Genomic DNA, 14,477 nt, shown 5'->3' with positions numbered 1-14,477 from the left:
ACCTTGTGCAAAATGTCACCCCTAAATGTGAAATCCCTCTCCTCCTTCCAGGGCGTGTGGTATCCAGCATCTTGAGAGAGCATCCAATCAGAACCTGACTCTGTTCAACTCTCTGTATTTCTGCATCGTCACCTTCTCTACCGTGGGCTACGGTGACGTCACACCTCATATCTGGCCCTCTCAGCTGCTGGTGGTTATTCTCATCTGTGTGGCTCTCGTGGTCCTCCCGCTACAGGTATGACACTGTATATAACAGTGCTTACACAATAGCCTATTACCACAGCTGTTTTCCAAGGATAATTGAGGCTGAAAGATTTCACAAGATTTCATTTGTCAAATCAAATGTTATTTGTCACATACACATGATTAGCAGATGTTATTGGTCACATACACATGGTTAGCAGATGTTATTGGTCACATACACATGGTTAGCAGATGTTATTGATCACATACACATGGTTAGCAGATGTTATTGGTCACATACACATGGTTAGCAGATGTTATTGGTCACATACACATGGTTAGCAGATGTTATTGGTCACATACACATGGTTAGCAGATGTTATTGGTCACATACACATGGTTAGCAGATGTTATTGGTCACATACACATGGTTAGCAGATGTTATTGGTCACATACACATACACATGGTTAGCAGATGTTATTGGTCACATACACATGGTTAGCAGATGTTATTGGTCACATACACATGGTTAGCAGATGTTATTGGTCACATACACATGGTTAGCAGATGTTATTGGTCACATATACATGGTTAGCAGATGTTATTGGTCACATACACATGGTTAGCAGATGTTATTGGTCACATACACATGGTTAGCAGATGTTATTGGTCACATACACATGGTTAGCAGATGTTATTGGTCACATACACATGGTTAGCAGATGTTATTGGTCACATACACATGGTTAGCAGATGTTATTGGTCACATACACATACACATGGTTAGCAGATGTTATTGGTCACATACACATGGTTAGCAGATGTTATTGGTCACATACACATGGTTAGCAGATGTTATTGGTCACATACACATGGTTAGCAGATGTTATTGGTCACATACACATGGTTAGCAGATGTTATTGGTCACATACACATGGTTAGCAGATGTTATTGGTCACATACACATGGTTAGCAGATGTTATTGGTCACATACACATGGTTAGCAGATGTTATTGGTCACATACACATACACATGGTTAGCAGATGTTATTGGTCACATACACATGGTTAGCAGATGTTATTGGTCACATACACATGGTTAGCAGATGTTATTGGTCACATACACATGGTTAGCAGATGTTATTGGTCACATACACATGGTTAGCAGATGTTATTGGTCACATACACATGGTTAGCAGATGTTATTGGTCACATACACATGGTTAGCAGATGTTATTGGTCACATACACATACACATGGTTAGCAGATGTTATTGGTCACATACACATGGTTAGCAGATGTTATTGGTCACATACACATGGTTAGCAGATGTTATTGGTCACATACACATGGTTAGCAGATGTTATTGGTCACATACACATGGTTAGCAGATGTTATTGGTCACATACACATGGTTAGCAGATGTTAATGCGAGTGTAGCGAAATGCTTGTGCTTCTAGTTCCGACAATGCAGTGATAACCAACAAATAATCTAACTAACAATTGTATTTGTATTTATTAGGGTTTCTCCATTAGTTCCTGCCAAGGCAGCAGCTACTCTTCCTGGCGTCCAAATGCATTAAGGCACATTATATATAAAACACAAGATAAATCATATAACATTATTACACCACTACATATCTACAATACAACAGGTATAATACCACCATACAACAATATTACAATGTACGTGTGTGTAGAGTGTGGGTGCGTATGCGTGTGTCTGTTCCTGTGTGTAGAGTGTGGGTGCTAGCGTGTGTGTGCGTATGCGTGTGTCTGTTCCTGTGTGTAGAATGTGTGTGCGTATGCGTGTGTCTGTTCCTGTGTGTAGAGTGTGGGTGCTAGCATGTGTCTGTTCCTGTGTGTGTAGAGTGTGTGTGCGTATGCGTGTGTCTGTTCCTGTGTGTAGAGTGTGGGTGCTAGCATGTGTCTGTTCCTGTGTGTGTAGAGTGTATGTGCGTATGCGTGTGTCTGTTCCTGTGTGTGTAGAGTGTGTGTGCGTATGCGTGTGTCTGTTCCTGTGTGTGTAGAGTGTGGGTGCTAGCGTGTGTCTGTTCCTGTGTGTGTAGAGTGTGTGTGCATATGCGTGTGTCTGTTCCTGTGTGTGTCTAATCGCTGCTGTTCCATAAGGCTTATATTTTTTTACCTGAGTCTATTGCTTCCTTCAGTTGCCTGATGTGGAATAGAATTCCATGCTCTATGTAGTACTGTGTGCCTCCCATAGTCTGTTCTGGACTAGGAAGGTCGGGGTGGCAGGGTAGCCTAGTGGTTAGAGCGTTGGACTAGTGTCCGAAAGGTTGCAAGATCAAATCCCTGAGCTGAGAAGGTAAAAATCTGTTGTTCTGCCCCTGAACAAGGCAGTTAACCCACTGTTCCTAGGCCATCATTGAAAATAAGAATTTGTCCTTAACTGACTTGCCTAGTTAAATAAAGGTTAAAAACAAAGAATGGCCTGATAAGTACTGTTTTGAAATTAGATGTATACCTGTAGTAGTAACCAGTCATGAAGTAACATCCTCAACGCTAAGACTGCTTGAACAAACTACATGTTCTTCATGTTCTAGAACAAACAAACAGACGTAGACGTCCTGTGTAAACAATGACGGAAAACTTTCTGAGAATGAACATAATTTGCTTCTCATGCTCCGACCTCACATGCACCGTCCATCGTCAGTAATGAGAACACAACTCAAAGCTTTGTTCTCGCTGAGAGTCAGGCACAACAACACCTTGTTAGTTATCCTCCTATATCTTAGTTCCAGCAGCAGCCCTCCTCATTAAACCTTTTTATACAGTATGTGGACTAAATCCCCACAGTATAAATTAACTGATGAATAGAATCCATAGAAATACATTTGATGAACCTTCCTGCAGCATCAGCAGTTTAACTCCTCACTCTGTCACCCTTCTCTTTCTGTCACCCTCCTACCTCTGTCACCCTCCTACCTCTGTCACCCTTCTCTTTCTGTCACCCTCCTAACATATTATGCCGTAAGTGTATTACAAACCGTACAGTAGATTGTTGTAACCTCAAATATGTGTGTGCGTGTGTGTGTGTGTGTCAGTTTGAGGAGTTGGCCTATCTGTGGATGGAGCGTCAGAAGTCAGGAGGGAACTACAGCAGACACCGTGCCCAGACAGAGAAACACGCCGTCCTGTGTGTCAGCTCTCTGAAGATAGACTTGCTCATGGACTTCCTCAATGAGTTCTACGCTCATCCTAGATTACAGGTCGGTCTACAGGAATAGAAGAAGGCAATGTTATTTGGTACGTCTCTACAGTGATAGAGAGGCTATGATATTGGTAGGTCTCTACAGTAATAGCGAGGCTATGATATTGGTAGGTCTCTACAGTAATAGAGAGGCAATGATATTGGTAGGTCTCTACAGTAATAGAGCGGCTATGATATTGGTAGGTCTCTACAGTAATAGAGAGGCTATGATATTGGTAGGTCTCTACAGTAATAGAGGAAGCCAATGATATTGGTAGGTCTCTACAGTAATAGAGAGGCTATGATATTGGTAGGTCTCTACAGTAATAGAGGAAGACTTTGATATTGGTAGGTTCTCTACAGGAATAGAGAAGCTATGATATTGGTAGGTCTCTACCGTAATAGAGAGGCTATGATATTGGTAGTCTCTACAGTAATAGAGAGGCTATGATATTGGTAGGTCTCTACAGTAATAGAGGAAGGCAATGATATTGGTAGGTCTCTACAGTAATAGAGAGGCAATGATATTGGTAGGTCTCTACAGTAATAGAGAGGCTAAGATATTGGTAGGTCTCTACAGTAATAGAGGAAGGCAATGATATTGGTAGGTCTCTACAGTAATAGAGAGGCTATGATATTGGTAGGTCTCTACAGTAATAGAGAGGCTATGATATTGGTAGGTCTCTACCGTAATAGAGAGGCTATGATATTGGTAGATCTCTACAGTAATAGAGGGGCAATGATATTGGTAGGTATCTACAGTAATAGAGGAAGACTATGATATTGGTAGGTCTCTACAGTAATAGAGAGGCTATGATATTGGTAGGTCTCTACAGTAATAGAGAGGCAATGATATTGGTAGGTCTCTACAGTAATAGAGAGGCTATGATATTGGTAGGTCTCTACAGTAATAGAGAGGCTATGATATCGGTAGGTCTCTACAGTATTCGAGAAAGGCAATGATATTGGTAGGTCTCTACAGTAATAGAGAGGCTATGATATTGGTAGGTCTCTACAGTATTCGAGAAAGGCAATGATATTGGTAGGTCTCTACAGTAATAGAGAGGCTATGATATTGGTAGGTCTCTACAGTAATAGAGAGGCTATGATATCGGTAGGTCTCTACAGTAATAGAAGAAGACTATGATATTGGTAGGTCTCTACAGTAATAGAGAGGCTATAATATTGGTAGGTCTCTACAGTAATAAAGTCTATGATATTGGTAGGTCTCTACAGTAATAGAGGAAGGCTATGATATTGGTAGGTCTCTACAGTAATAAAGGTAGGCAATGATATTGGTACGTCTCTACAGTAATAGAGGAAGACTATGATATTGGTAGGTCTCTACAGTAATAGAGAGGCTATGATATTGGTAGGTCTCTACAGTAATAGAGAGGCTATGATATTGGTAGGTCTCTACAGTAATAGAGAGGCTATGATATTGGTAGGTATCTACAGTAATAGAGAGGCTATGATATTGGTAGGTCTCTACAGTAATAGAGGAAGACTATGATATTGGTAGGCCTCTACAGTAATAGAGAGGCTATGATATTGGTAGGTCTCTACAGTAATAGAGAGGCTGTGATATTGGTAGGTCTCTACAGTAATAGAGGAAGACTATGATATTGGTAGGTCTCTACAGTAATAGAGAGGCTATGATATTGGTAGATCTCTACAGTAATAGAGTCTATAATATTGGTAGGTCTCTACAGTAATCGAGGAAGACTATGATATTGGTAGGTCTCTACAGTAATAGAGTCTATGATATTAGTAGGTCTCTACAGTAATATTGAGGGTATGATATTGGTAGGTCTCTACAGTAATAGAGAGGCTATGATACTGGTAAGTCTCTACAGTAATAGAGATGCTATGATATTGGTAGGTCTCTACAGTAATAGAGAGGCAATGATATTGGTAGGTCTCTACAGTAATAGAGAGGGTGTGATATTGGTAGGTCTCTACAGTAATAGAGAGGCTATGATATCGGTAGGTCTCTACAGTAATAGAGGAAGACTATGATATTGGTAGTCTCTACAGTAATAGAGAGGCTATGATATCGGTAGGTCTCTACAGTAATAGAAGAAGACTATGATATTGGTAGGTCTCTACAGTAATAGAGAGGCTATGATATTGGTAGGTCTCTACAGTAATAGAGTCTATGATATTGGTAGGTCTCTACAGTAATAGAGAGGCTGTGATATTGGTAGGTCTCTACAGTAATAGAGGGGCAATGATATTGGTAGGTCTCTAGAGTAATAGAGAGGCTATGATATTGGTAGGTCTCTACAGTAATAGAGGGGCAATGATATTGGTAGGTCTCTACAGTAATAGAGTGGCGATGATATTGGTAGGTCTCTACAGTAATAGAGAGGCAATGATATTGGTAGGTCTCTACAGTAATAGAGAGGCTATGATATTGGTAGGTCTCTACAGTAATAGAGAGGCTATGATATCGGTAGGTCTCTATAGTAATAGAGGAAGACTATGATATTGGTAGTCTCTACAGTAATAGAGAGGCTATGATGTCGGTAGGTCTCTACAGTATTTGAGAAAGGCAATGATATTGGTAGGTCTCTACAGTAATAGAGAGGCTATGATATTGGTAGATCTCTACAGTAATAGAGAGGCTATGATATTGGTAGGTCTCTACAGTAATCGAGTCTATGATATTGGTGGGTCTCTACAGTAATAGAGGAAGACTATGATATTGGTAGGTCTCTACAGTAATCGAGTCTATGATATTGGTGGGTCTCTACAGTAATAGAGGAAGACTATGATATTGGTAGGTCTCTACAGTATTTGAGAAAGGCAATGATATTGGTAGGTCTCTACAGTAATAGAGAGGCTATGATATTGGTAGATCTCTACAGTAATAGAGAGGCTATGATATTGGTAGGTCTCTACAGTAATCGAGTCTATGATATTGGTGGGTCTCTACAGTAATAGAGGAAGGCTATGATATTGGTAGGTCTCTACAGTATTAGAGGTAGGCAATGATATTGGTAGGTCTCTACAGTAATAGAGGAAGACTATGATATTGGTAGGTCTCTACAGTAATAGAGAGGCTATGATATTGGTAGGTCTCTACAGTAATAGAGAGGCTATGATATTGGTAGGTCTCTACAGTAATAGAGAGGCTATGATATTGGTAGGTCTCTACAGTAATAGAGGAAGACTATGATATTGGTAGGTCTGTACAGGAATAGAGCCCTTGTTCAGGGCTATGCTATTTGGTAGGTCTCTACAGGAATAGAGCCCTTGTTCAGGGCTATGTTATTTGGTAGGTCTCTATAGGAATAGAGCCCTTGTTCAGGGCTATGTTATTTGGTAGGTCTCTATAGGAATAGAGCCCTTGTTCAGGGCTATGTTATTTGGTAGGTCTCTATAGGAATAGAGCCCTTGTTCAGGGCTATGTTATTTGGTAGGTCTCTATAGGAATAGAGCCCTTGTTCAGGGCTATGTTATTTGGTAGGTCTCTATAGGAATAGAGCCCTTGTTCAGGGCTATGTTATTTGGTAGGTCTCTATAGGAATAGAGCCCTTGTTCAGGGCTATGTTATTTGGTAGGTCTCTATAGGAATAGAGTCCTTGTTCAGGGCTATGTTATTTGGTAGGTCTCTATAGGAATAGAGCCCTTGTTCAGGGCTATGTTATTTGGTAGGTCTCTATAGGAATAGAGCCCTTGTTCAGGGCTATGTTATTTGGTAGGTCTCTATAGGAATAGAGTCCTTGTTCAGGGCTATGTTATTTGGTAGGTCTCTATAGGAATAGAGCCCTTGTTCAGGGCTATGTTATTTGGTAGGTCTCTATAGGAATAGAGCCCTTGTTCAGGGCTATGTTATTTGGTAGGTCTCTACAGGAATAGAGCCCTTTGTAACGGCTTTCTTCCTGGGAAGGAGAGGCAAACCAAAAATGCAGCGTGGTTAGAGTTCATGTTATTTTAATAAGGCAACTCAACATGAACAGAATACAAAACAATAAACGTGGCAAAACCAAAACAGTCCTAACTGGTGCAGAAAACACAAAGACAGGAAAAAACCACACACAAATCCCAACACAAAACAGGCTACCTAAATATGGTTCCCAATCAGAGACAATGACTAACACCTGCCTCTGATTGAGAACCATATCAGGCCAACCATAGAAATAGACAAACTACACACACAACATAGAATGCCCACCCAGCTCACGTCCTGACCAACACTAAAACAAGGAAAACTCAAAAGAACTATGGTCAGAGCGTCGGCTATGGGCTAACATAGGGCTATGTTATTTGGTGAGTCTCTACAGGAATAGAGCTATGTTATTTGGTAGGTCTCTACAGGAATAGAGCTATGTTATTTGGTAGGTCTCTACAGGAATAGAGCTATGTTATTTGGTAGATCTCTACAGAAATATAGCTATGTTATTTGGTAGGTCTCTACAGGAATAGAGCTATGTTATTTGGTAGGTCTCTACAGGAATAGAGCTATGTTATTTGGTCGGTCTCTACAGGAATAGAGCTATGTTATTTGGTAGATCTCTACAGAAATAGAGCTATGTTATTTGGTAGGTCTCTATAGGAATAGAGCTATGTTATTTTGTAGGTCTCTACAGGAATAGAGCTATGTTATTTGGTCGGTCTCTACAGGAATAGAGCTATGTTATTTTGTAGGTCTCTACAGGAATAGAGCTATGTTATTTGGTAGGTCTCTACAGGAATAGAGCTATGTTATTTGGTAGGTCTCTACAGGAATAGAGCTATGTTATTTGGTAGGTCTCTACAGGAATAGAGCTATGTTATTTGGTAGGTCTCTACAGGAATAGAGCTATGTTATTTGGTAGGTCTCTATAGGAATAGAGCTATGTTATTTGGTAGGTCTCTATAGGAATAGAGCTATGTTATTTTGTAGGTCTCTACAGGAATAGAGCTATGTTATTTGGTAGGTCTCTACAGGAATAGAGCTATGTTATTTTGTAGGTCTCTACAGGAATAGAGCTATGTTATTTGGTAGGTCTCTACAGGAATAGAGCTATGTTATTTGGTAGGTCTCTATAGGAATAGAGCTATGTTATTTGGTAGGTCTCTATAGGAATAGAGCCCTTGTTCAGGGCTATGTTATTTGGTAGGTCTCTATAGGAATAGAGTCCTTGTTCAGGGCTATGTTATTTGGTAGGTCTCTATAGGAATAGAGCCCTTGTTCAGGGCTATGTTATTTGGTAGGTCTCTATAGGAATAGAGCCCTTGTTCAGGGCTATGTTATTTGGTAGGTCTCTACAGGAATAGAGCCCTTTGTAACGGCTTTCTTCCTGGGAAGGAGAGGCAAACCAAAAATGCAGCGTGGTTAGAGTTCATGTTATTTTAATAAGGCAACTCAACATGAACAGAATACAAAACAATAAACGTGGCAAAACCAAAACAGTCCTAACTGGTGCAGAAAACACAAAGACAGGAAAAAACCACACACAAATCCCAACACAAAACAGGCTACCTAAATATGGTTCCCAATCAGAGACAATGACTAACACCTGCCTCTGATTGAGAACCATATCAGGCCAACCATAGAAATAGACAAACTACACACACAACATAGAATGCCCACCCAGCTCACGTCCTGACCAACACTAAAACAAGGAAAACTCAAAAGAACTATGGTCAGAGCGTCGGCTATGGGCTAACATAGGGCTATGTTATTTGGTGAGTCTCTACAGGAATAGAGCTATGTTATTTGGTAGGTCTCTACAGGAATAGAGCTATGTTATTTGGTAGGTCTCTACAGGAATAGAGCTATGTTATTTGGTAGATCTCTACAGAAATATAGCTATGTTATTTGGTAGGTCTCTACAGGAATAGAGCTATGTTATTTGGTAGGTCTCTACAGGAATAGAGCTATGTTATTTGGTCGGTCTCTACAGGAATAGAGCTATGTTATTTGGTAGATCTCTACAGAAATAGAGCTATGTTATTTGGTAGGTCTCTATAGGAATAGAGCTATGTTATTTTGTAGGTCTCTACAGGAATAGAGCTATGTTATTTGGTCGGTCTCTACAGGAATAGAGCTATGTTATTTTGTAGGTCTCTACAGGAATAGAGCTATGTTATTTGGTAGGTCTCTACAGGAATAGAGCTATGTTATTTGGTAGGTCTCTACAGGAATAGAGCTATGTTATTTGGTAGGTCTCTACAGGAATAGAGCTATGTTATTTGGTAGGTCTCTACAGGAATAGAGCTATGTTATTTGGTAGGTCTCTATAGGAATAGAGCTATGTTATTTGGTAGGTCTCTATAGGAATAGAGCTATGTTATTTTGTAGGTCTCTACAGGAATAGAGCTATGTTATTTGGTAGGTCTCTACAGGAATAGAGCTATGTTATTTTGTAGGTCTCTACAGGAATAGAGCTATGTTATTTGGTAGGTCTCTACAGGAATAGAGCTATGTTATTTGGTAGGTCTCTATAGGAATAGAGCTATGTTATTTGGTAGGTCTCTATAGGAATAGAGCCCTTGTTCAGGGCTATGTTATTTGGTAGGTCTCTATAGGAATAGAGCCCTTGTTCAGGGCTATGTTATTTGGTAGGTCTCTATAGGAATAGAGCCCTTGTTCAGGGCTATGTTATTTGGTAGGTCTCTATAGGAATAGAGTCCTTGTTCAGGGCTATGTTATTTGGTAGGTCTCTATAGGAATAGAGCCCTTGTTCAGGGCTATGTTATTTGGTAGGTCTCTATAGGAATAGAGCCCTTGTTCAGGGCTATGTTATTTGGTAGGTCTCTACAGGAATAGAGCCCTTTGTAACGGCTTTCTTCCTGGGAAGGAGAGGCAAACCAAAAATGCAGCGTGGTTAGAGTTCATGTTATTTTAATAAGGCAACTCAACATGAACAGAATACAAAACAATAAACGTGGCAAAACCAAAACAGTCCTAACTGGTGCAGAAAACACAAAGACAGGAAAAACCACACACAAATCCCAACACAAAACAGGCTACCTAAATATGGTTCCCAATCAGAGACAATGACTAACACCTGCCTCTGATTGAGAACCATATCAGGCCAACCATAGAAATAGACAAACTACACACACAACATAGAATGCCCACCCAGCTCACGTCCTGACCAACACTAAAACAAGGAAAACTCAAAAGAACTATGGTCAGAGCGTCGGCTATGGGCTAACATAGGGCTATGTTATTTGGTGAGTCTCTACAGGAATAGAGCTATGTTATTTGGTAGGTCTCTACAGGAATAGAGCTATGTTATTTGGTAGGTCTCTACAGGAATAGAGCTATGTTATTTGGTAGATCTCTACAGAAATATAGCTATGTTATTTGGTAGGTCTCTACAGGAATAGAGCTATGTTATTTGGTAGGTCTCTACAGGAATAGAGCTATGTTATTTGGTCGGTCTCTACAGGAATAGAGCTATGTTATTTGGTAGATCTCTACAGAAATAGAGCTATGTTATTTGGTAGGTCTCTATAGGAATAGAGCTATGTTATTTGGTAGGTCTCTACAGGAATAGAGCTATGTTATTTTGTAGGTCTCTACAGGAATAGAGCTATGTTATTTGGTAGGTCTCTACAGGAATAGAGCTATGTTATTTTGTAGGTCTCTACAGGAATAGAGCTATGTTATTTGGTAGGTCTCTACAGGAATAGAGCTATGTTATTTGGTAGGTCTCTACAGGAATAGAGCTATGTTATTTGGTAGGTCTCTACAGGAATAGAGCTATGTTATTTGGTAGGTCTCTATAGGAATAGAGCTATGTTATTTGGTAGGTCTCTATAGGAATAGAGCTATGTTATTTTAGGTCTTACAGGAATAGAGCTATGTTATTTGGTAGGTCTCAGGAATAGAGCTATGTTATTTTGTAGGTCTCTACAGGAATAGAGCTATGTTATTTGGTAGGTCTCTACAGGAATAGAGCTATGTTATTTGGTAGGTCTCTACAGGAATAGAGCTATGTTATTTGGTAGGTCTCTACAGGAATAGAGCTATGTTATTTGGTAGGTCTATGTTATTTGGTAGGTCTCTAGGAATAGAGCTATGTTATTTGGTAGGTCTCTACAGGAATAGAGCTATGTTATTTGGTAGGTCTCTATAGGAATAGAGCTATGTTATTTGGTAGGTCTATAGGAATAGAGCTATAGGAATAGAGCTATGTTATTTTAGGTCTCTACAGGAATAGAGCTATGTTAGGTCTCTACAGGAATAGAGCTATGTTATTTTGTAGGTCTCTACAGGAATAGAGCTATGTTATGTTATTTGGTAGGTCTCTACAGGAATAGAGCTATGTTATTTGGTAGGTCTCTACTCTAGGTCTCTACAGGAATAGAGCTATGTTATTTGGTAGGTCTCTACAGGAATAGAGCTATGTTATTTGGTAGGTCTCTACAGGAATAGAGCTATGTTATTTGGTAGGTCTATATAGGATTAGCGCTAAAGGACAGACCTCAATATTGATGTTTTATTTAGCGCACAAGTCATTTAGACAATCAACTCTGGTTCCTAACACAATGTGCATTTAGCTGGCAAAATATAATAAAATAGGCAAACCTTCAGTGTAGATGTTAGGTATCTAACAGGTATCTACCCTGCTCTCCTGATGTTAGGTATCTAACAGGTATCTACCCTGCAGGACTACTATGTGGTGATCCTGTGCCCTACGGAGATGGACATCCAGGTGCGTCGTGTCCTCCAGATCCCCCTGTGGTCCCAGAGGGTCATCTATCTCCAGGGGTCAGCGCTCAAAGACACAGACCTCATGAGGGCCAAGTGAGTGACCCACCGCCCACTGGGCCTAAAGAGTCTCAACGGGAGAGAAGTGCAGTGTTCCGCAGGGAAACGTTGTGGAATACATAGAAAGAAATATCTCTTTGACAGCTCCATTCTATAACATTTTTATTTGCAAAAAGAGGGTTCCAAAACGGTTCGTCGGCTGTCCCCATAGGAGAACACTTTTTGGTTCCAGTTAGAACCCTTTGTGGTTTCAGGTATAACTATTTTTTGTTCCATGTAGAACCCTACGACAACCTGGAACCAAAAAGGTTCAAGTTCTAAAAAGCATATTTTTTTTCTAAGAGTGTAAAGGGAAGCAAGGGGTATCAGAGAAGATCATAACACCATCAGTTGAGGTCACAGAGGCCTGAGTTGGTAATTGCAGATCAGATTAAACCTCTAATGAGCCTGTTGAAGATCATAACACCATCAGTTGAGGTCACAGAGGCCTGAGTTGGTAATTGCAGATCAGATTAAACCTCTAATGAGCCTGTTGTTGAGTCCTCACAGTTCAGTTACTGGTTGATAGACTTTCTGATCTCAGATATGAATCTATAGTCTGTGAATGAGTTTGTGCACCTTGTGCTGCTGACAGATAAGAGAGTGTTACAGTCAGGAAAGGTCAGTCAAAGGTGTTAATTCAGTTGGCTGTCCTCTCCTAGTATATCAGTGTAATGGGATTTCTCCGTACGGCTCACTCTCATCACAACAGCCAAGTTCATAGACATCAACACAAATCATAGCTGAGATCAATCACATCAAATCGTGTTGGCAGTGTTGGCAGTGGCAGAAGTTGCCCTGTCAGGAACACAATACAGGAAGCCATTGATATATGCAGCTGCTCTGATTTTATTGTAGTCATAGGGTGGATGTTAAGGGGTGGTGATGGATGGTTGAATAGTGGTAATACTACTTGTCCCCATGAGAGGAAACTGGGATGGCATGACATTTACCCTGTTCACTACAGCACAGGACTGCATGGTCGTTCAGTGATAACAGTCATAAATTCACCCAGCAGGTCACCCATCCACTCTGCCGTTATAACATGAACATACTCTGATGAAAACCATGACAGTAATGCAGTGTGACAATACGGTGAACATTACAACAGCATGCAGATTTAGCCTCTTAGCTTTTCTCTCGGACAGTTCTCACGAATATGACCTGTCTGAAGCTTCCCTGGCCCTGGTGTGTGTGTGTGTGTGTGTGTGTGTGTGTGTGTGTGTGTGTGTGTGTGTGTGTGTGTGTGTGTGTGTGTGTGTGTGTGTGTGTGTGTGTGTGTGTGTGTGTGTGTGTGTGTGTGTGTGTGTGTGTGTGTGTGTGTGTGTGTGTGTGTGTGTGTGTGTGTGTGTGTTTCTGTTAAACCAGTTTGTTTCCTACAGGATGGATGATGCAGAAGCCTGTTTTATCCTGAGCAGTAGGAATGAGGTGGACCGCACTGCGGCTGTAAGTTCCTTATCAGGCTCATGACCTCATAATTAGCGCATTGCAATCCTTACTCAATACATTAATTGAGTTGTGATTGCAATGAACTGAATATTTCCACTCTAACTCAGTGAGATTATGCGAATTGGACCTGTGGCTTAAGAACTAGTTTACTTTTCCACTCAGCTGATTTTGCAAAATGGACAGAAATGAAAAATAAGTATTGGATTTATAAACTCATATTGTATGCACACAACAGTCCAGCTGGCCTCATAAAATGACTCATAAAATCAGAATTATCAGAATTTCCGGTTGAGTGAGGGTAAAAGTGTTGGAAGTAGCAGATGGAAATGAATGTTGTTTTGTCCTGCAGGACCACCAGACCATCCTCAGAGCCTGGGCTGTGAAGGACTTTGCCCCAAACTGCCCCCTGTATGTCCAGATCCTCAAACCAGAGAACAAATTCCATGTGAAGTTTGCTGGTGAGCTTTCCTTGCTATCTTTGTCTCTGTCTCTTTCTATCAGTCTCCCTGTCCCTCTGTCTCTTTCTATCAGTCTACCTGTCCCTCTCTCTCTCTCTCTCAGTCTCCCTCCCCTCTCTCTCTCTCTCTCTCTCTCTCTCTCTCTCTCTCTCTCTCTCTCTCTCTCTCTCTCTCTGTCTCCCTGTCCCTCTCTCTCTCTGTCTCCCTGTCCCCCTGTCTCTTTCTATCAGTCTCCCTGTCCTTCTCTCTCTCAGTCTCCCTTTCACTCTCTCTCTTTCTATCAGTCTCCCTGTCCCTCTCGCTCTCTCAGTCTCCCTGTCCCTCTCTCTCTTTCTATCAGTCTTCCTGTCCCCCTCTCTTTCTCTCAGTCTCCCTGTCCCTGTCCCGCTCTCTCTTTCTCTCAGTCTACCTGTCCCTCTCTCT

The 14,477-nt window shown here is 40.9% G+C and overlaps 1 protein-coding gene across 10 annotated transcripts in view; it reads left to right on the top strand.

Moving 5' to 3' along the window:
• LOC124036573 (potassium channel subfamily T member 1-like) overlaps nt 1-14,477 on the top strand; it is a 164,306-nt gene that overhangs the window by 110,168 nt on the left and 39,661 nt on the right. For all 10 annotated transcript variants that reach the window (XM_046351309.1, XM_046351308.1, XM_046351302.1 and 7 more), the window contains 5 exons: nt 52-235; nt 3,250-3,414; nt 12,008-12,144; nt 13,530-13,593; nt 13,946-14,054. In XM_046351309.1, coding sequence (XP_046207265.1) covers nt 52-235; nt 3,250-3,414; nt 12,008-12,144; nt 13,530-13,593; nt 13,946-14,054 — 659 coding nt within the window. The remainder of the gene's footprint in view (nt 1-51; nt 236-3,249; nt 3,415-12,007; nt 12,145-13,529; nt 13,594-13,945; nt 14,055-14,477) is intronic.

This window comes from Oncorhynchus gorbuscha, linkage group LG05 (genome assembly GCF_021184085.1).
Source record: "Oncorhynchus gorbuscha isolate QuinsamMale2020 ecotype Even-year linkage group LG05, OgorEven_v1.0, whole genome shotgun sequence".
Lineage (NCBI taxonomy): Eukaryota > Metazoa > Chordata > Actinopteri > Salmoniformes > Salmonidae > Oncorhynchus > Oncorhynchus gorbuscha.
The sequence above is the reverse complement of the archived record's forward strand: the minus strand, read 5'-3'. Positions and strand labels throughout refer to the sequence as shown.